The sequence below is a fragment of the Clytia hemisphaerica genome, unplaced genomic scaffold, assembly GCF_902728285.1.
Source record: "Clytia hemisphaerica strain Z4C2 unplaced genomic scaffold, Clytia hemisphaerica genome assembly, whole genome shotgun sequence".
Taxonomy (NCBI): domain Eukaryota; kingdom Metazoa; phylum Cnidaria; class Hydrozoa; order Leptothecata; family Clytiidae; genus Clytia; species Clytia hemisphaerica.
Genome location: NW_027103956.1, coordinates 499,632 through 517,268, shown reverse-complemented (window position 1 = coordinate 517,268; position 17,637 = coordinate 499,632). Strand labels below are relative to the sequence as shown.

The following is a 17,637-nucleotide window of genomic DNA, read 5'->3' as shown; positions in this document are numbered from 1 at the left end:
AAGATGGTTTTGAGCTATAGCCTTTAGGAAATCAATGAAGCGTATCATATTCTGTATTAATTTTCTTTTGTTTAAAAACAATAGATATTCTAATCAAAACCAGACAAAACAAAATGTTATCTGGTTCCTAGTTTTAAAGGACATTTACGTAAACAGAAAATATAAAGGAAATAAAATCTAACACTAAATCTAAACTAAGAAAAAAATCAAAAAATCTGAAATTTCAAATATAAAACTTCAAACTTGGGTGATTCGAATGGTACACGGATATATTTCTGAGTGGAGTCAAGATTTGTTTTCCTACTGTACTACAGTTAAATTGTTTTAAATAAATCCCCTCCAAAAACTAATTTTTCAAAAATAACTACATTACAAATAATACTAAAAATATGTTTATAATTTAATTGGGAAGATAAACGAATTGGTGATTTGAGAGTTGATTCTGCAGAGATTTGAAAACAATATCTTCAAAAATAATGTAAGGGCCTGGAATTATTTAAGAAGTTATTATTTTTCGAATTATTCGGAGTGTGAAGTCATAATTTTTTGTGACGTCAGTTTTAAATTGGTCAAATAATTTGAAAAATAGAGGCTAATAAAAAACATGCCAAATAACTCGAAAACGTTTCCAAAAAGTTTCCAAAAAATTCTGACTCATCATTTCGGCAATGACGTCACACTCCAAATAGCTCGGAAAAATAACTCGGAAAATAATAATTCGGGATTTCCAGGCCTCCTCAAAATAAAGTGGACGATTCTGAAAAGTTATTATCGCTAATTTTAAAACTACTAGACCTTCAATAATCGAGTTGGTTTTACTTCACAGGCAGCTATTACTAAATATTGAAAAAATATTTCATTTATATATTATTGCATTGCAATGCAAATTAAATTCATCATCTAATAACGTCTATAATATGATCAGGGCATGGTACGCCTTGTTCCCCTTATCAACTTTCCACGTGCATTAATTTCAGAACGAACCTTGTAATTAACTCCTAATTCAACGGTCGGTTGTTTAATTTTACAAAAGATTGCATAGAATACTATACATTATCTAATTCTGCTTAATACACATTACATTAAACCAAACATAATTTGACACAATGTAACACAAAGTAGATAGTGCAATGTCTAATCTCCTTTTTTGCCAGCTCTAGGTGAAGGTGTTGATTTATACGAGGTTGAGTCATCGTTCAACCAATTCTCCCATTCGTCTGCATCATTACCCCAACTGTCCTGTTTCTTTGGTGTTGTCTTCTTGGTAGCCGTTGTGGTCTGTGATTTAACAACTGCTGGCTCGTTCTTCTTTTTTGCTGGGCTATCACCCCAATTGTCATCCCAACCATCATTGGCAGGAGTCGCTTTCTCCCAGTCTCCTGTTGATCCCCAGCCACCACTATTTGATTTTGAACTAGCACTATCATTGAAATCAACTAAATCATTCGAAGAACTATTTTGATTGGACATTGCAGCTTGGAAAGGATTGACACCATCTTGACCAGTTAAGCCACCATATCCACTGCCTGACTGTGATGAGCCACCGTTTTGATAACTATTGTCTTGGTTATTAGCAGTGATAGCAGATTGTTGTGGGTTGGTCTCGTATCCCATGTAAGATTGTAAGCTATACCATCCCTTCATGCCGTATGATGATGCCTGAATGACAAGTAAGAGTGAAAATCAGACATTTTGAAGTCTTTTTGATGAATTTCAATTCCTAGTACTTTTCTGCAAGAAGATAGATCATAAGAGAAGAATTGAACCTTGACGAATCACAAGACCATTTTAATTGATGTTTGTCCCAGTCATGCTCTCCTCTTATTCGTTTACTCAAGAGAAAATAAAAAAAATCCTACCTTCGTTGCGGCTCCTTGAAGGGAGGCTGACACTTCAGAAACCAATTTCCCTTCATTTGCCTTCAAAGAAGAAATCAAGATATATTGTCAGTTTAAAAAGTACTTCTTTTAGGATAAGATATTAATATGTCAAAGAGAACCATGTAGTTAACAAGACATCATCAGTAGTAAGGAGTGTTCTTTTACAGTTACTATGATCTTACACGACTGTAGTAGCTGTTTTCGAAAAACAATTGAAACTAGACCACCACCCATAGTAAGTGTGTTAGAGTCACATATTAACTGATAATCCCACCTCCTCTGGATAAATAATACGTTTAACAAGCACTGAAACCACAATACCTCATCTATTGAGTTGAATGAAATAAAGTGACTAAGATTCAAAGTCTGCCAAAATATTTTTTGCAACAATCATTTGAGACTCCATAAACTCCACGAAGATAACTATAATAACTAGATGGAGAGAAAGTGAAGACGTGGCTAAGAAAACAATTAACTAACCTTTGCAGAGACGTTAGTACCGAACTCTTGAGCCTAAAAAAAAATAGTTTGACAGTGAAGAAAAGAAACTAGAGTTACACCGATTAAAAATATAATAATGTAATGAAACCTTATTAATCTTTTTTAATTAACGATTGGAATCAAAGTCTAAAGAAATATTAATATTATGAAGAAACAATACATTTTAGGAGACAAATATTAAGCGTTTTTAGGCTTTAGCAAGGCGTATCAGTTTTAAAAAGGTTTGCCTCGCGTACATGTAATATAAATAGCCTTGCGAAATCCCCAAATATATTCATTACTTTTTTTTAAAGAAAAGAGAGACCTACCACGCTTGTAGGGACCAGATGTTATTTTGTCTTTGTCAATGCTGTTAAAATTTGTCGAAGAGGTGCGGAAAGGCTGTGCGCGGTAATTTGAAGAAGAAGTTCTTTTTACTGTAGTGTTATTATCGTTAAGTTTATTATAATATGGTGCATTTTGTCTTGGTGTTGTGTTAGATGTTTGATGATGGTTTTCGGTATCCGTCAGATTGTAAGCAGAGTGCAAGAACTGAAAATCATTATTACGTTTATCTTTTAGAGTTTAAGTATGATTAATTATTTGTTATTAAATTACGTTATTAACTTTTATAAACAAGTATTTATTTGTTAATTATTTAACAGTGCACGCTGTGCTTTGTTTAGATTATCCCGGGGGGGGGCACTGGGTTTGCGGACTGACGGTATGTCGTGCGGGCCAAAAATTGGCTTTTAAAATTGCACCCTTACAGTGCAGCAAAAATCAGTGAAAATCATACCCTTAGAGTGCATTTTCCCCCAAATTTTCGATCCCTATCGTGCAAAAAATGGTCAAAATTCTAGCATTTTTGGTCTAAATATCTAGATTTTTCAAGAATTTTCTGAAATTTCTACCCTTACAGTGCATCTCTAGTTTTTCCGACCCTTACAGTACCTTACAGTGCATTTTAAACATATTGGAAAGGGTACCCTTAGGACCCACACATACCCGTCGGTCCTTTTGCCCAGCTGCCCCTCCGGGAGATTATCCTACGACAAGAAGACAAGAATTTTGTAATCAACAAAACATTGACATCGTGAGTTATAAAACATATAAAAGCGAAGAAATTAATATACCTTATTGGACGCTGGTTTGATGACATTTTCGTTCAATTTTGAACCTACTTTGACAGCCTGGAAATACAAAAAAAATAAAAAAAATTGATTCTTTGTCGGTGGTGTAATCTTTACAAGCGAGGTGTTAAAAAAGACAAAGTGATTATGGCATCATATAACATTTTTTGATCATCCTCAAATAGATCATTCCAACCATACTAATTTAGTACAAGAAAAGTAGGGATTCGTGATTGAGTTATTTTTCTTCAAAAGCTTCGGCTTTACACACAATCCAACTGGCAAAAAATAGTTGTAATATAAAATGAAAAGTTACCTTTTCGGAAGCTGCTGATGCCACTTGCTGTGCTCCAATAGAAAAAGTATTCCAGCCCTGAAATCGAAAATGACGTAAGTCCGTTTCCAATTATATAATGAAGTTTTCGAGAAACTCGTACTATTTTAAATACTTTTGACAGATTGAAAGTAGAAGTTGTACGACTATAAAAATTTCATCATACAGGACTATATGCTAATATGCAGAAACGATATGAGATATTTTCCAACGAAAAAAAGAGACAAACATGTCTATACTTACAGCTTGTAAACTTGATAAAGTGCTATCCCAGCCTAAGAAGATAATACACAGTAATGGTGAATTTTACACTAAAAATTTTTTCAGACATGAAAACTTAAGCGATATTCAGTCTGGTTAATCAGTCCGAATGGGAGACATATACTAAAAAAGGCATTTAAAAAGAGAGGAAAAGAGGGAGGCGACCCAAAAATGATGAAAAGAAAGAGAGTCAAGAAGAAGGCATATCGTCATAATAGGCACAGTCTCAGCTATGTGGTTCAAAGAAATTAAAATAAGGTTTATCAAATGAAATTAATTCTAGGTTGGTATGGAAATCTAAAATCATTTCAAATTTTTTTATACCTGACGAACTATTGTTTTGAGATGGTGCAGGACTGCTCCCAAATCCTACATATTTTCCTCCTTGACTTGGCGGTAAATTTCTGAAAGAGAAAACACAAAATTGGAAATATGAAGTAAGTTAGGTATAGAGTAATCTAGAAAACTTTTAATTACTACAGAAAAGAATTAACACTCAAAGCAAATGGCCGTAAATAATAATAATAATATACTAAGAAATTCGCTACACTTACTCAGGCCTTGAATCATTTTCCATTTGTCTTTTTATGAAGAAGTCTTCTTTATCCTTGCTGATCTCTCCTCTGAGAAAAATATTAAATATAGTATAAATTTTGAGATGACTCGGTTGTCCAAAAAATAATTCAAAAAATGCAGTCAGTGTCTCTTTTAAAAGACAAACTAGACGAAGACGAAGACTAGATTAGAATCAGCTTTGAAAATTAAAATCAAATATATAAATCATAAGTGATAATCAAAGTACTTTGATTTTCCAAGGAATGATTCAAGATCATCCATGTTATTGATTGCTTGTCCATTATTTGAAGAATTTGAGGACATTGAAGACATGTTTTTATTGGCACGTGGTGACGTTTGCAAGCCACCACTTGACCGTGTGGGAGGGGTGTAATTCTTTGCTGATGAAGTGGATTCTGACCAAGGACGACCTTCTGATTCTGTTGTAATCTGACATGAAGGCACAAAGAGTAAGTAAGTCTTTTTGAAATTTCTATTATCGTGAAATATTCATAGTAGATTTGAGGATCGCATCAAGTTTTGCAAGCATTGGAAAAAAAAATTTCTATGATACTAAATTGCTATTACAAATAATACAGAAAATAAATTTTGCCTTTTCGTTTTCTATTTTCTTATTGAAACCATTGGATTCTATAAGGAGTATATTATAGAAGATGACCATACCTCTTCATGATCAATCACAGACATTTCGATACGAAAACCCGGTTCTTCTTAAAGTTCACCCAAAGGAAAAAAAGCTAAAAAGTTTTCCATTTGTTGGGATAAACATTTTACCTTATCACGATACAAAGCAGCAGTTCTGGAATTATATTTTTCTTGAATAGACCACCCTTGGTTGTACTCAGATTGTGATGTGAAGAAATCTTTTGCTTTATTATTTCCTCCAGCCTAACAAATTGAAAAAGAAGAAGAATAAGGATAATGATCAACATGAAATCTTCTTAATTAAATTTGATCGATTTTTGATTCATAAATATTGGCTTCAAACAAGTAAAGTTGGAAGAAGTGAGATTTTTCTTTAAAACAAAACAAAAAGAATGTTCAAAAGTTAAATTTAAAGACCTTCATCTTTTCCAGTTCATTGTCTTTCCATTTGTCCATTGTAACCGATCTTACAAAACTAAAAAAAATACGAAGTGATATTATCAATACATTCATAATAAAGAATTCGAGTAAAACAACATTTTATTAATTACAAATTTGTTTTTAAGTCATCCTGCATAATGTGACTTTTATTTCACTAGTAACTCTAATGGTTTTTAATCAAGACATAAATGAAAGATAAATTATTCATCCCTAAAATGAAGTAAGCGATGCTTATTTTTACTCACCTTAAATGGACACCTAAACCTCTGTGTTTTCCAGAACAATCCAGACAAATCCAAATACCATATGACACACTGACCCATTGTGGATTGTGACTACTGCATTCAAAACATGTCTAATGATGCAAAATGTAAACATTAAACCAAAGATGAGGCAGATTTCTGATGGACACCTAGGCTAGCTGCAGGGCTAGGGGTTGTTTGTTTATCTGTATTCTCAAAATTGAATATTTAAGAATATGAGAGGTGTTACATCAGATTTAGAAAGAGGTAGAACCCAATGATGGGGTTGATTTAGAATATGATTAAATTACCAATCAAAGATGAAATTCCCAGATGAATGGAGGCATCGAACCTACCAGGTGCGCCACAAAAAAGTTTCTCTCTTTAAAGTTAATCTACTCGAGGTCTAAAGATTTTAAAAGAACCATTCCTTTTTCATTGGAAGGAAGAAAGTTAAACTTAACTTTTGATGGGTCATTCATTAAATTCGGTTCATTCAATCAAAAGTTATGCTCAATTGAATAAAAAAGTTACTTTTTAAAAAGTGTTCGAAAACGTTGAAAATCCACCCATGAAATTTTAAACAGAAGCATGATTACATTAGACATCAGTGTTTTTGTTTTGGTCATTAAAATGATGATTAGCTGTCAATATAACCTTTTGTTATATAAAGGAAAATTGAAATTCTATGAAAGTCAGAAAACTTGGTCTGAGTTTCAACTGCAGAAACATTAGATACGTTGAAATAATAAAGTTCCAACATCAAATTTTAATATCGCAAAAACTTTAAAGCAAGCCGCTACCAACACGATAGGCTTCGTTAAAAAATCCAAGAATCCCGTCAACTTGGAAGTTCAAGAACTTTCGATACTTCAACGAAATATTCAACATCGAATACAATCATGTAACACCAAACAAGCAGAAACTTTCCTCAAGCAATTTCGCAATCGCATACTAGCTGAAATACACACCATCATGAATCTGGAAGAAAACGAAAAAGTGAACAGAACTACCCGTGAACTCGAATACTTCCACGATAACAACAAGATGTATCAAGCTGTCAAGAAAATCAAAAACCTAAAACCACCTTTTTTTTTTTTTTTTTTTTTTTTTTTTTTCTTTATTGAAACAAAGACACGTGTACACTACGAACATATATTACAAAACATTACTTAAACATAGAATATAGTCCCTCCCCCCGCTAGGAACTAACGTTATATCGCCAGAGGTACTAGACTATGTAAAAAATAAATAAATAAGTAAATAAAGAAAATAAAAAGAAAAAATCTTGGAGAAGGAAGCTACAGTTGTTAGGTAAAAGCCTAAAATAAAGCACCGCTAAACCTTCCAGTTTCGTTAAGAAATTCAACAACAGAACAAAGAATAGATTTATTTAGATTTGAAGTCAAACTTTCATCCCCATATAATAAAAGCCGACAGAAAAAAGGAGGGTTAAGTGGCGGATGAAAAATAATGCCTAGGGTCTGAAGTTTGTCGAACAAAGATTGTCTTGCATGGGAATATATAGAGCAGTGCAGAAGAAAGTGTTGAGTGTTTTCAACAGAGTTAGTTCGGCAACCACAGAAAGGGTCTAAAGTGTCGCGGAAGCCATGTCTAAATTTATGCTCGTTGAGATGGCTGAAACCGACCCGAAGTCGATTAAGAAAGATCACTCCTTGAATGTCAGGAACATCAAAAACATGGGATTGCTTGGGTCTCAAAAATTCATAGATTGCTTTTTTGAAAGTTTTAATTGAAGGTAGATCTCGTATATTACCTCCCAGAACATTCCACTGAGATATGCAGTACGGAAAAAAAGTGTTACGGAAACGTTCAGTTCGTATATTAAGAGGATAAATAGGATTTCTTGTTCTAAGGCCACCTGGTGCTGTAAGTCTTACTGGCAGGTAGTTACGTAAATACGAAGGGGCTAAATTGTTAATAATTCCATAGAAGAATGTCATTCTTCTAGCAAAGCGCCTGTCAGCAAGACTTTCAAGACCAAGTTCTGAATATAGTTTTTCTTGAGACGTTCCACGAAAACAGCCTGTTATAGCAAGGCAGGCATTATATTGAATAGATTCAAGCTTCTGCACAAAGGTAGCATTTCCTGGGCGGTCATATACGATATCACCATAATCAAGATGAGGCCTAATGAAAGATTTATAAATGGTTAGTAGAGATCTCCTAGGCACATGCTTGCGAAGTCGGTTAATAAGACCAATTCCTTTATTGGCCTTTTGTATCTTCTCATCTAGATGGCGATCAAAAGAAAGTTTTGAATCTAAGATTAAACCAAGATGTTTCTGGTACTCACTGGTCGCGATATTAGAGTTATTAAAGGATATTACTGGAGCATTAGGAGGAGTGAGTCTACAGGTAAAATAGACTTCAACAGCTTGCTTAGATGGGTCAGGGTTAAAAGACATCTTCCATTGATGAGCCCAATCAGTTATCCTGGAGAGATCTCTGTTAAGTACATCAAGGCTCAAGAGTTGATCAATCACAAGAGAGAATAAAGAGGTATCGTCAGCAAAGATCTTGGGTTTTGACTCAAGGTTTTTCTGGAAGATCATTAATATAAATTAAGAAGAACAATGGACCAAGAATCGAGCCTTGAGGTACCCCTGCATTGATTCGCTTCCACTCAGATGTTTTCCCATTCAACACAACTCTCTGATGCCTATCGTCAAGAAAGCTGCGAATTAAGGAAAGTAACGGTCCAGTCACCCCATAAGATTTGAGTTTAAAGAGTAAGCCATCGTGCCACACCCGATCGAATGCCTTTGAAATGTCTAAAAACACCCCCCTGGTATCTAGAGAAGGATCTTTGTCAAACCCTGTATAAATATCATGCGTTATGGATAACAACTGAGAAATGCAGGAATCCCCCTCCCGAAAACCAGACTGACAAGGAGAAAATAAGTTGTTATTTTCAAAATATCTGTAAAGTGTATCATAAATACACTTTTCATATATTTTTCCAAACACAGGAAGAAGAGATACTGGTCTGTAGTTTTTGGCTATGCTCCTGTCTCCCTTTTTATAGACAGGAACCACGTTTCCTTTCTTCCACTGTGATGGGAAGATGCCAGAGTTGATAGAAAATAAAAGATTGAATATACTAAGCAAAGGTTTTACTAGAGACTTACCACAGATTCTGACCATACGAGTAGAAATATTATCCCACCCATGGGCCTTGTTAACATTCAAAGAATTAATAATAGACTCGATTTTTTCTTCTTCAAATACAAGATTATCGAGTCTGGAGTTAGTAAGAAATTGTTCAGGTGGCAAAACACTGCCAGTATCGATAAGTGAGCATTGGTTTGAAAAAAAAGAGTTGAAAATATCGGCCTTCTCAGAAATATCGCTTACAAGGACGTTTCTTTCATTTCGAATAGGTGGAATTTTCGGGGTTTTACGTACGTTCAGAAACTGCTTCAGAGTAGACCAGTATTTCTTACTTCCTATGTTTGGATCATTTAAAGAGTTGCCAAGACGAGAAAAATAGTTATCCTTGGCAGTCTTGATGGCCAATCTACACCTGTCAACCATGTCAACAAGTGCCTGACCATCTAAAGGATTTCCCCATTTTCTCCAACGACGATATATCTTAGCCTTATCCAAAAGCATCTGCTTTATCTCAGGAGTCATCCATAACGCATCTTTGTCTCTGATGGTGATAGTTTTATTTGGAACAAAATTAGAAAAAATATTAAGTATATATTCAGAGAGAAGGGAAACACGATCTTCTACGTTGAGTCCCAGAAAGGAGGTTTCCCAATCAATGGCATTCAGGGCAAGCACGATTCCCCTCTCATCAGCACGAGAAAAGTCCCAAATCTTGCGTATATAGGCTGGAGGGAATGTAGTTTGAAAGTTTAGTTTTACGAAGGGTATCTGGTGGTGGCAACGTGGATTAAGTGAAGGTAAAACCCCGGAGTCTAAAATAGGAGTCCGCGAAGATGAAAAAATAAGATCAATGCAAGAAGGAGAACACCCAGGACGAAGATGAGTCGGCTCATCAATCAGTTGATGTAACCCATATTGTGAAGCTAACTCGCTAATGTCCTCTCCTTGAGAATTTGTGATATCACCAGTCCACCAAACTGAGTTTCTTGCGTTAAAATCACCGAGAAAAATAGCTAAAGTAGGAGAAACATTATAAATTTTTCTGATAGTTTCCTCCAATTTTTGTTTAAATGCAGAAAATTCTTCTGCATTTTGACTAGGAGTTCGGTAGAGAAGACAAAGAAGAAGTTTTTTCGAACCAGATTTAACTTCACAAACAAGGCACTCGTCAAGAGAAGACAACTCAGGCCTTCTATCAACAGAAAGACCCTCTCTATAATAAAGACAAACACCACCTATTTTTGAGTTAGATGGGTGATCACATCTGAGCAACTCATAATTTTCTATCTTCAACCTCGAATCATCGCTCTCGATAGAAGAATCGAGAAACGACTCACCAACGCAGAAGATATCAAACTTGTGAGCACTCAGAAAGGCAGTAATTTGAGCAATCTTTGAAAATTTATTAACCCAAACGCTGTTTAGATTCCAATGAGAAATTGATAAGGTGTTATCTTTCTCTCTCGGCCCCGGGTTAGACTCAATATCTAAAACCCAACAAAGCAAAAGGACCACCATCAAACTTACGACCAATCGTTCTACTTTCATCACTACGAAAAATCCTTGCAGCTTGCATTATCAACCGAATCAGAGACCGACTTGACGCAGAAATACCACTCTCTCAAGCAGCCTACCGAGCGAACAGATCCACAACCGAGCACGTCTTCGCGGCAAAACTTGTAATTGAACGGACTATAACATCAAAATGTGAAGCCGTTCACTTAATACTTCTTGATATGAGCAAAGCGTTCGACAGTCTTAATAGAAACAAACTGCTGCATGACTTGCAATCTACCATCTCACCAGACGAACTCCACATCATCGCAGTCCTCCTTAATGTATCGCTCAGCGTCAAATGCAACCAAACTCTAAGCTCTGAGTTCGCAACTGACACCGGAGCACCACAAGGAGACTGTGTAAGTGCTAACGAATTTACGTACTACCTAGCAAAAGCACTACACCCGATGAAAAACCACCAAATACCCAACCATCCTGATGCACTTCCTACTGTACCATCCATTCCTGCTGACCATCTAACAGACCACAATTACGCCATTGTCACAGAAAAAGAACAAATCGATATTGAAATGGAGTATGCTGACGATATCGGGAAAGTAACTTCAGACTATCGCGCACTGCAAAAGTTTAAGCAGACCGTCCCAACAGAACTAGAAAAACGAGATCTAGTAATAAATCAGGACAAAACGGAACAATTTACCATCACAAGAAATAACAACGAATGGAAAAAGTGCAAATATCTCGGCAGTATGCTTGATACATCAGAAGACATCAAAAGAAGAAAAGGAATATCGATTTCAGCTGCCAACAAATTACGAACGTTGTTCTGTCATAAAAAGTTGACTACACAAACAAAAATGTCAGCATTCACGACCTACATCGAACCGATATTCCTGTATAACTGCGAGCTGTGGAGTTTAACAACCTGCCAAGCCGAAAATTCCATTGATGCATTCCAAAGAAGATTGTTGCAACTTTCGTGCTAAATGTGAGCTGGCCAGAAATCGTGAAGAATGCCGAAGTGTATCAAAAGACCAACGCGGTAAAGTGGAGCAAACGTATCAAAAGTAGAAGACTGAAGTGGCTGGGAACTGTATTACGAGCAAATAGTTCAACACCTATGAAAAAAGCGCTCGAATATGCCAACACTAAGTACCAAAGACCGCGAGGGAAACCAACTACAACTTGGCTCAGTGTTGTCAAAAATGACCTTAAAACATTAAATATTGAATGGGACGACGCAATAGAAATTGCAAAAAACACTAAGGAGTGGAACATTATCATAAATCGTTGATAGTTATACAACTTTTTTCTACTGCTTCTTTTCGATAATTATCGACAAAGCTGATAATGCCTCAATTCCTTTCGTCGGGAGATATTTTATTATATATTTTTATTCTTTGTACCTACCGGTAATGTAATCGTTTTTTACGGAAAGACCGAATTGAATTGAATTGAACATCAAATTTGCTATATCATTGAAATGAGGAGGACAACCTCGTTCCCTGTATATTATCAAGTTTTTTATGCTAACTGATAGCACCAAATAATACAGAAGCAAAAAGCAGACATTTGAATGCCACAAATTAAGTAATCTGAATACAAAAACTTTGTAGTTAGAATCAGGTTTTTTATGAAGTATTGTGGGGGGAATAGCATCAGCATACATAGGGTATTCTCTGGTATCCGTTAGTAATTCAAATAAGGCCTGGAATAGACAGGGACAAGGTTGTGGGGAGGGAGTATCTTTGAAAGTAAAGCCCTAAGTTGAACAGAACATAGTATGTAGGTTTAGGTTATTTTTCTGAATATCTGTTTTACATGAAAACTTGAAATGCTATTAATTTGCCATTGCTATCTTACATCCATAGCTGACACCCTTTGATAAGACAAAAGAGGCTGTTGGCTGACTGAGCCAAATCATATAAAGTTGCGACAAACGGAACCCAAAGTTCTGTCCATAGCTGGGATAGATACCTCAGAAGAGCAGTGTACGTGCATTTCCTAATGGTATTATTCCGAATTTGAGTTCTGACTGCGGGAAAAGTAACCAATTCGTGGAATTAACTTATCCAAATCAGCAAAGAATGGATTTGAAAGTCCCTAAAATGTCAAATATAGCCATTTAACGATGTATTTTACCTTGGAAATCTAATTAAGAAAGGATTCTTTGAAAATCTAGCACTCACCTCAAATTCCCGCTAATTGTTTGAGAACTAAACTTAAGAAAAACTTATTTATTACTTGTAGCGCTCCTTGCAGACTGTTTATTGAATTTCCACCAATAAGATTGCCGCATTTCACATGGCCCTACTTTTCAGCCCCTGTGGCCTCTCAGTGCCTTACCTGAGAGGCAGCTGTAAAATCTCACTCTTTATGTGACCTCTTTTATTTGTTTCAATCTGTGATCATCCTAAGATGTAGACTATTTTTCATTTTCAATTCATCAAAGTAAGCGGAAATTTGATGCAAGAGTTAGATTGTCAACAAGTGCCATAAAAAATTTAAGTCTTAAATATTTTCATTTTGAAGAACTGGTGCAAAAAGTGAAACATGGAAAAGTTTCATTTTTTATTACTGAACTTTTTGAAATCAAAATTGTAGACAACCGTAACTATGGGTGAGCACTTTGTTGATAAGATTTTTCCTTGAAACCACTGAAAACGTAAGTAAAAGTTGCCTGCAGTTGAAACCCTGTAATCTTGATATACAAGTTTTAGTCTATACTGTCTGGCAGTTAGTCACACTAGGAAATCAAGCTTTCAGAAAAAACAATAGCAGTCATCTAACGCAATCAAATTTCAATCGAACGTCAAAATTCTGGGTAATATTCGATTGGTTCGACTGGTTCGATCGTCGATTCTGTTCAATTGAGATCGTCTGGCTTTATTCTTTCAGCTTCCCAACATCCAAGCTCTCAAACATCACAAGCCGAATGAAATTACTTTCGATTTCCCGTAGAAATTATGCGATGAACAATCCGGGGGTCAATGAATCGACAATCGAACGCAACCGAACGCAATTGAACATCAATCGAATCTGAAAATTGCGGTAATATTTGATTGAGATTCGATTGCGTTCGACAATCGAATGTGTTTGAAGTCAGGTGTGTTTGAAGTCAGGCAAAATTTCCAAGAAATAGCCTATCCGGCAGTATCCGGCTGGGTTTCGCCTCCTCCATAGATCATTTTCTTGGGAAGTTGATCTTCAAATTAGTTTTCAAGGTTGACTTGGCTCAAATTTTAGGTAACTTCTCATAGTTTTTGAAAATGTTAATTTCATAGACCTGTTGCATTTTATGTCACTCATTTGGTTTCCAAACCCCTACGCGGTTGCAAAGGCAAAACATAAACAATCTTTTTTCAAAAGGTTTGAGCTGGTTTTTCAGCTCATCCAAGAAGCAATCTCATGATATTCATCTACAAATGAGAAGGTCTTCTTTGTAGATTTTTTGCGTTTAGATAACCTAGTGACTGGTGAAAATATCCTTTAACAAGAGGGCTGTAGGGTATTGGAAAATAAATGAGTACTGAAGAACCATGGGAATACAAATATGTTACAATGCTTCAGTCATTTTGCAGAGGATCGATTAAGATATCATTGGTGCATAACTCATTTTTCCTGGACTGGACTGGGGGGTGTAAGGGCTAAAAAATTACCAAATTTCACCGTTTAAGATTTTGTCACTCAGATCAAAGTCCATCTCCTTTGGCACAACCTTGCACAACGGTTAATTTTAATCTTTTTGTGTCATGATTTTTGATTGGTTATTTTAATAATGGGTATTGTTAATAAGAAGCTTGTGATTGGTTTGTTTGGCTTGCAGAAATCTTTTGAATGGGTTGCGTTTTGAGTTGGTCGTAGCAAAGGCCATCTCTGCGGTGTTATTGGGGTGAGTTTAGACTGTTTCAATGGTGTTATTGGGATGTGTTAAGGGCGTTAATTTAGAGGGGTGAATTGGAGTGGTTCTCCTGCAGTGTTTTAATCGCAGGCGGTTTAGGTTGGTAAATCTTGGGTGTTTTTTTGCCTGCAAGTCAAGTACCAATATACAGTGAAGTCGGGTAACTTGCATCAGTGGAGGCAAACATGCATAGCCCTCAAATGAATGTCTGGTCATTAAATATAGAAACTTAAATCAAAACAAAAATGGTATTGAGCTGCAAGAGCGGAGCTGTGTAGTTCATTTGTTTTGAAATTTTTCTCCTTTGATTGGTCAGTCATTTGATGGCTATGCATGTTTGCCTCCACTGATGCAAGTTACCGGACTTCACGGTAGCACTTTTGCAGCAAGAATCTTTGATACGCTGATACACTTTGATACACAGACTAACTGGCTGGGTAATAAAAAGGTGTTGTTTTTCTCCCAATTTAACGAGATCATCTCCAGGCCTTCTAAGGACACCCCCACTTTATAGAATGATTGAGATATACCCCTGGCGAGCGCTTCTTGGCACTTGTGGCACTACTGGACAGTACTGGAAGGGTTGAAAATGTAAATACTTTTAAAAATGATAAAAATAGATCTGTCAGTCTGGGAAATCCTCTTAATTGCACGCTTATGTTCCGAGGGCGTAAGCGCGTAATTGCATGGTTATAATTTACGCCCACCTGCCCCGGTTGAAATTGCTTAGGGATTTCAAGGGGTTCATCATCAGAATTCTCTAATTCGGGGGCGAAGGCATGGTTTAACGGGCAATCCATTTTTACGGAATCTTCTTCTACGATAAATTTTGAGTAAAACTGCCCTAGGCTTTTGAAATTCAACAGAGCTTTCGGAAGGAATTAAGTGTCAAAAATATAGGAAATTTTAAAGCGTGCAATTACACGCTTACCGCAAAAGCCGTCACCCGTCAATCTTGCTTAACGCTTACCGCCCGTTTCAGAACAATTTTGATAAGCGTGTAATTACACACTAAAAATTCTGCCATTTTGATAACCGTGCAATTGCGCGCTTACAGCCTCGGCGGAACATAAGCGTGCAATTGAGAGGATTTCCCAGACTGTCTGTCTGTAGAGATATTTCTTACATTATTTCCATCTTTGAACTTTAATTCTCGCAATACTCTTCTCGTCCTTGGGCTTGCCATGATAAATTTGTATCTAGAAACACAACAGATGAGTATGTTACGGTATAAAAAGTCCAAAGTCAGTCAATAAACTGAGTGATGGTGATGGTCTGATGGTGATGTGTTGGCTCTTTCTTCTTTAAAAAAATTTGTTTTGAAATTTCAAAGTCCGGTGAAATCGAAATCGATGACCTAATTGTTTTTAATCTCGCCTACTTATATAGTTCACCAGCTTTTCATATGGTAAAAGAATTTGGTAAATCGAGACAATGACGTACTACCGGTAAATGGCGGCAAGAGTTACGAAATCCACATGCGTACTTTCGTTTTGTGAAAACGTTTGAAGTCTGTGGTGGAGATGGCAGGATGCTGGGTGGCGATACAATGGCGATAGTCTGACTGTACCAAAACTACCAAGGGGGAAGGTAAAATGAATTGTACTTTTTATAACATAGAATGAACTTGAGGTATACTAACAAGGCTAGATGGTTCTGAGAACTAGAGTTTCAATCCCATGTTTTTTGTCATTTATTTAATTTTTTGTTCTATTTTGGCCTCCACAACATCATTATCATTATCATTGGGCGATTTTAATTCGATACTTAATTTAATCGAAGTATAATTGATCTATAATCGATAAACAATCGATGACAAAATTGATCGATAAATAATCGAGCTTTGAAAAAATCTTGAGTATCTATTACCTATCAATTCTATCGGTTAATCGATATCTAATCCATCGATTACTTATCGATTATTTATCGATTACTCAAGAGATTATCGATTATATCGATTAACTACGCCTGGGGTTAGCCAATACCGTGAGTGATCCTAAATCCGACAGCCCTGCCTAAATCCAATGGGGTCTTTCAAAGATACAAACTAAAATAAAAACAAACCTTTCGCTGTGACGCACGAAGATACCAAAGTATCAATTAACCTGAAAAATTTGATACATTGAACTAATTGAATCAAAACATTAATTGCTTCTTATACAAAACATAATTTTTTATTACAAAATTGTTAATGTTTTAAACACGAGCAACGGATTCAGAACAAATAGAGGTAATTATTATTACAACTCACACTTTTTTTATCACATTAATTGACATCTTGACATTTTAGTCATCTTGTTAGATGTTTTGTTTCATGAGTTCTTGCAATATAGTTTATTGTTCAACTTGGAGAGGGAATCTTTGTAACCATAGAATTTTTTTTCATAGCAGTTATTTGGGGGGTCGGAGTTAGGCAGGGCTGTCGGATTTAGGACCACTCACGGTAAGGTTTGCGTACTTCCAATCAAAACAATACTATAACGTGATTTCAACAATTGTTTAACAGCCAATAGAATCCTGTGACCAGATTTGGCATCTACAAAAATACCCGGCTACTCTGTTGTTTCTATATTATTATTCGTTTCAACTAAATGTTATACTTCCAAACCACACAAACAGAGTAGACGGGTCCCCCAGCTACGGATATTCATACATTTTCTTCTCTCGCCTTGGAAATTTTAAATTTTGGGTGAAAACTTTTGCCCTCGGAAATCCTGTGTCGTCCACCCCCCTGTTACAGACAAATTCTGGAATGGCCCATTGCAGAAGTATAGGCTTAGCTTTTTTCTTTCTCTTAAATAAAAATGAGCACAATTATCCATTATTTCAAGTTGTGCAGGTAGTAAACTGTTTCATGGTGATATGAAAGCAGGCATGAAAGTCTTTTTGATTATTAATGGTTTCTATCTCTCCAGATGATCTCTCATTCTAGAGGAATCAACGATCGAAGCAATTGAACCAGACAGAGTATAGACTAAAACTCCTATATCAAGATTATGGGATTTGGAGTGCAGGTCAATTTTACTTTCGTTTTCAGTGGTTCCGTCAACTGCTCAAACTTGGGACTATCTGACAAAACATGGGACTGCAA

At 35.9% G+C, this 17,637-nt stretch overlaps 1 protein-coding gene across 1 annotated transcript; it reads right to left on the bottom strand.

Annotated features, from left to right (window-relative positions):
* Nucleotides 1-850: 850 nt before the first annotated feature.
* Nucleotides 851-15,875, bottom strand: LOC136810158 (ADP-ribosylation factor GTPase-activating protein 1-like). Its single transcript, XM_067066732.1, has 13 exons — nt 15,673-15,875; nt 5,996-6,105; nt 5,727-5,784; nt 5,439-5,552; nt 4,891-5,093; nt 4,643-4,711; nt 4,413-4,492; nt 4,071-4,102; nt 3,810-3,866; nt 3,497-3,553; nt 2,361-2,393; nt 1,860-1,919; nt 851-1,659 (listed from the first exon to the last, which is right to left on the bottom strand). Exons 1-13 carry the CDS (start codon nt 15,730-15,732, stop codon nt 1,135-1,137), a joined length of 1,458 nt encoding a protein of 485 aa, XP_066922833.1. The 5' UTR covers nt 15,733-15,875; the 3' UTR covers nt 851-1,134.
* Between the last annotated feature and the right edge of the window lie 1,762 nt (nt 15,876-17,637).

Coding starts and splice junctions, on each gene's coding strand:
- LOC136810158 (XM_067066732.1), bottom strand. CDS start 15,732: ATGGCAAGCCCAAGGACGAGAAGAGTATTGCGAGAATTAAAGTTCAAA. Junction 4,712..4,890: donor TCATTCCTTGGAAAATCAAA/GTACTTTGATTA, acceptor TATTTTTCTCAG/AGGAGAGATCAGCAAGGATA. Junction 3,867..4,070: donor CTTTATCAAGTTTACAAGCT/GTAAGTATAGAC, acceptor TTTCGATTTCAG/GGCTGGAATACTTTTTCTAT.